General features: G+C 42.2%; 1 protein-coding gene across 2 annotated transcripts in view; it reads right to left on the minus strand.

The window, feature by feature from the left end:
- Positions 1-1,020: 1,020 nt before the first annotated feature.
- Vmn2r41 (vomeronasal 2, receptor 41) overlaps positions 1,021-4,263 on the minus strand; it is a 23,647-nt gene continuing 20,404 nt past the window's right edge. The window contains exon 6 of one of the 2 annotated variants that reach the window (XM_017321895.1): positions 1,021-1,775. In XM_017321895.1, coding sequence (XP_017177384.1) covers positions 1,021-1,775 — 755 coding nt within the window. Of the gene's footprint in view, positions 1,926-4,263 lie in introns of both variants that reach the window. The other variant, NM_001105073.1, reaches the window with a different exon arrangement.

Genomic DNA, 4,263 nt, shown 5'->3' on the forward strand with positions numbered 1-4,263 from the left:
CCTTTCCCTTCCATAACTACAATATAAATAGCATGTTGACATAGCTACAAGCTTATTTCATTTCATTTTTTATTTATTATTACTCAATTTTTTTTACAGTCTAGTGGTTATCCCCCTCCTGGTTTTCCCCTCCTGACTCTTCCTCATCTAACAACTCCTCCGCCATCTCCAAGATGATATAACTACCTCCCCAACGCCCAGCCCTTCCTAATCCCTGGGGACTTAAGTCTCTCTGGGGTTAGGTGTGTCTCTCCCACTGATGCTAGACCAGGCAGTCTTATGCTGCATATTTGATGGGAGCTTCACATCAGCTAGTGTATGATCTCTGGTTAGAGGCTCAATGTCTGAGAGATCTTGCTTGTCCAGGTTTGTTGAGAATGCTGGTCTTTCTATGGGTCACCCTCCTCAGCTTCTTACAACTATTCCCAATTCATCCAGAGAGTCCCTGGGCTTCTGATCATTGTTGGATATAATATATTTGTATTTGACAGCAGAAAAGGAACATTTCCTTCATAGACTATCGGCCAATAACTTGAAGAACAGATGAAAAAATGTCAGTATTTTTATGTGTGTGCTCTTACTTGAAATCAAAAAAATATGTTCTGATTTCATCTTTGCTGATTATTTAGTTAGTCTGTGTTTTTCACTAATTATTTGATTTGGTAGATGGTTTCTATGTGTAACCCTGCCTGTCCTAGATCTCATTTTTCTACATAAAATGATGGATTCAACTGCCTTATCAATATTTTTTGGAAGTTACCAGAGGGCAATCTCCATGAAAGCAAAACGAAAAAGTAAAATTGTAATAATTAGAGTGTTTAGTTCTCTGAGAGGAAATGAAGCAAGGGAATGAGTGCAAGATTTTATGGACACTGTACATAAGTTCAGTAGATATGATACTTCCTGATATCACTAGTGCAACCAGTGAGAGTGATTCTAAAACTAGACACATGCACTATAACCCAATATTTGGTGGATATGTACCAACTTTACATTTGACAGAATTCGTGAAATATTTGTTCAGAAATATGATTTTTCCCTGATCTTTTGGGTAGAATTTCTCTCTGGTCGCATTAAAATGATATAAATCTTGGGTACAAATATACACCCAAGGATCCCTGCACTGGATGCCAAGATGGAGAAGATCTCCACAGCAACCATGTGTTTGCCCTTGGTGCTATGGTAGACAGGGAGGAAGGTGACCCAGACACTGCAGAACACTAGCATGCTGAAGGTCAAGAACTTGGCTTCATTGAATGTGTCAGGCAGATTCTTGGCCAAGAAAGCCAGAGAGAAGCTTCCAAGTGCCATGCAGGCCAAATATCCCAGGATACAGTAGAATGCAGTATCTGAGCCCTTGTTGCACACAATGATGATGTGGCCATGGAGAGTGTGTTCATCAATATCAACAAAGGGAGGAGAAACTGCTAGCCAGATAGCACACAAAACACATTGGAGTAGGGAACATATAGGAATAATGTAGTTGGGTGTCCCTGATACCAGGAAGTTTCTCAATCTTCTTCCTGGGTCTGTGACTTTGAAAGCCAGAACCACAATGACTGTTTTGGCCAGAACTGTGGAAACAGCCACAGTGAATACAATTCCAAATGTGATCTGCTGTAAGACACAAATGGCTCTGTTTGGAAGGCCAATGAAGAAAAAGGAGCACAGAAAACAGAACATGAGTGACATGAGTAATAGGTAGCTGAGGCTTCTGTTATTGGCCTTCACAATAGGAGTGTCATGGTGCTTCACAAAGACACAAAGTACCAGAGCTGTGAATGCAGAGAAACAGAAGGCCATTAAGGCAAGTGCCATTCCCAAGGGGTTTTCATAGCTTAGAAAGGTGACACCTTTCTGAATACATTTGTTCTGTTCAGTGTTGGCATATTGGTATTCTGGACAATTCATGCATTGATCCATATCTGATTTCCAAAGGAAAGCTTAGTTAGGTCTGCTTTAGAAATTTTATTGTCAATGAATTTCATGTAAGGGTAATGAAAGAAGCCTTGAGATGCTGCCTTTGATGCTGATATGTAATGTGATGGATATTGCTGCCGAGCATTGCTTTCAATTCATAATGTTCATAAAGATTTAAAGGAAATAAAACCAAGCAAATTTTTCCTTTGTACTTAACTTGATTGTATCAGTTATGATGTTATTAAAAAGGGGTTTGTGGGGTGTGGCGGGTGAGAGAGGAACGAAGCCTTGAGGACCAGCAAAAAGAATATAAACAGGCAACCTCAGATAATAAGAGCGTGGGTGGACCCACCAAAATGCACCAGAGACTTGGGAGGTCAGAGACCCTAGATGAAATGTACTACAGTAGATAGAGGGAATGTACAGAGCCCACCTCCAGCGTTAAGACAGGGCATCAAATGAGTGATTGGGTTCCCATCCCATAGTCACATCTCTGACCCATAATTGTTCCTGTCTGAATGCAAGGATGAAATGCGGGGGAGGCTGAGGAAAAGAAGGTCCAATGACAAGCCCAAAGTGGGATCTAGGTCAAGAGGAGGTCTTATGACCTCACATTTTACTGAGGCTCTGGAGCACTCACAAAAAGGATCTATCATGACTGCCCTCCTAAATACAGTTATTTGCACCCAACCAATGGACAGAAGCAACTAATCCCTGAATTAGGGAAGGCTGAAAGTAGTTGAGGAGTAAGGTGATCTTGCAGGCAGACCAGCAGTCTCAATTAATCTTGACCCCAGAAATCTCTCAAACAATGTACCACCAAACAGACAACATACACCAGGTAATATGGGTCCCTCAATATGGTAAAGGGCTCTGTGCCTGTGCTCATTCAGAGAAGATGCACCTAATCCTCAAAGACTGAAGGCCTGAGGGAGTTTAGAGGTTAGGTGGTGCGGGGCATTGGTCTATGCACAGACCGGCTGGTCTCCAGTTGACCTGAGATGCTGAACCCTGGGACTCAGTGGTCATAATTTACGTACATAGGAGGGAAGGAGCTCTCTCATGGTCCTGGAACTCTGGCTCCTGCACAAGTTATCTTCCATTACATCCCCCTCAAGAGAAACAAGGCTAGAAGTCATGTAGTCAATATCCCAAGCTTTTGACCTTCAGGCTAAACTCCTCCCCAGTTACCTAGCAACATAAATGATAGCATATTTTAAAGGGGCTGATTGGCCACTCCTTGCGCTCTCTCTCTCTCTCTCTCTCTCTCTCTCTCTCTCTCTCTCTCTCTCTCTCTCTCTCTCTCTCTCTCCTTTGTTCTCTTGATCTTACTCTCCTCTCACTCTCTCCATCTTACTCTCTCGTTTTTGCTAATTCTCCCCCCCCCCTTTCTCTCTCCTACATTGTTTCTTTCACCCGGCCTTTCTACAATAAAGCTCTAAAAGCATAGACAGTCTCTGATCATCAAGGCTGTGCTCACTCTTGCCAGTGTGGGAATCTGTCTTCTCTCTTCCCTCTCTCCCATAACCCCGGGTCTACAGGGTGTTGCCCCGGGCCCCCAGGTTGGGCTGCCCCTTGTCCATCCCCTGTTGAGTGAGTCAGAGACTTGGATGCCCACCCAGAGCTGAATGGAAAGTCTCTGGCAGCCCTCCCATGTCTGCCTGTCCAGGGCATAAGTGGAATTCTCGCGGGACATGGGTCCTCACTCCCCATTCTTTTCCCAGGCCCCCTTTTAGTTCCTATAAGGTGGTGTGGGGGATGGGAGTTCAACATGAAGTCAGGTTGCGTTGGGGAGAAGGTGTGGGATGTGCAGTATTCAGTTGGTGTATGGGGGGGTGGGGAATGGAATATGAAAGGTAAAAAGGAATAAAAATTAATGTTATCAGAAAGCTAAGGTTTCCTAAGCCATTTTTTTCTATGCTAACATTAAGTAGATTATTTAATTCAGAGAAGATACATTCATAAACCACAATGTGGTTGGGTATATTTTATAAATACAAAACCCTATACTCACTGTTTTCTGAGATGACTGACTATTTTATGAATTCATTCCCTATGACACATTGAGACTCTGACTTCTACTGGGAAAAGATGTATAATAGCTACTGGAGAATTTACTAGCTCAAACTTGTTGACACAGAAACAACACAGAATTGAACAGGTAGGCTGTATGTATATATACATACTTATATGTGTGAGTTCATGTGAAGGTAGATATTGCATTATTGTATTTAAGTGATTCCTGTCATAAGTCATAGGAAGAAGGTGGAATATGAGAGGAAATATAATGTTTATGTTTGAATAGTAGAAAATATTAATGAAATAAGCCCTAAGATGTTTCCT

Source organism: Mus musculus, chromosome 7 (assembly GCF_000001635.26).
Source record: "Mus musculus strain C57BL/6J chromosome 7, GRCm38.p6 C57BL/6J".
In the NCBI taxonomy this organism is placed as follows: domain Eukaryota; kingdom Metazoa; phylum Chordata; class Mammalia; order Rodentia; family Muridae; genus Mus; species Mus musculus.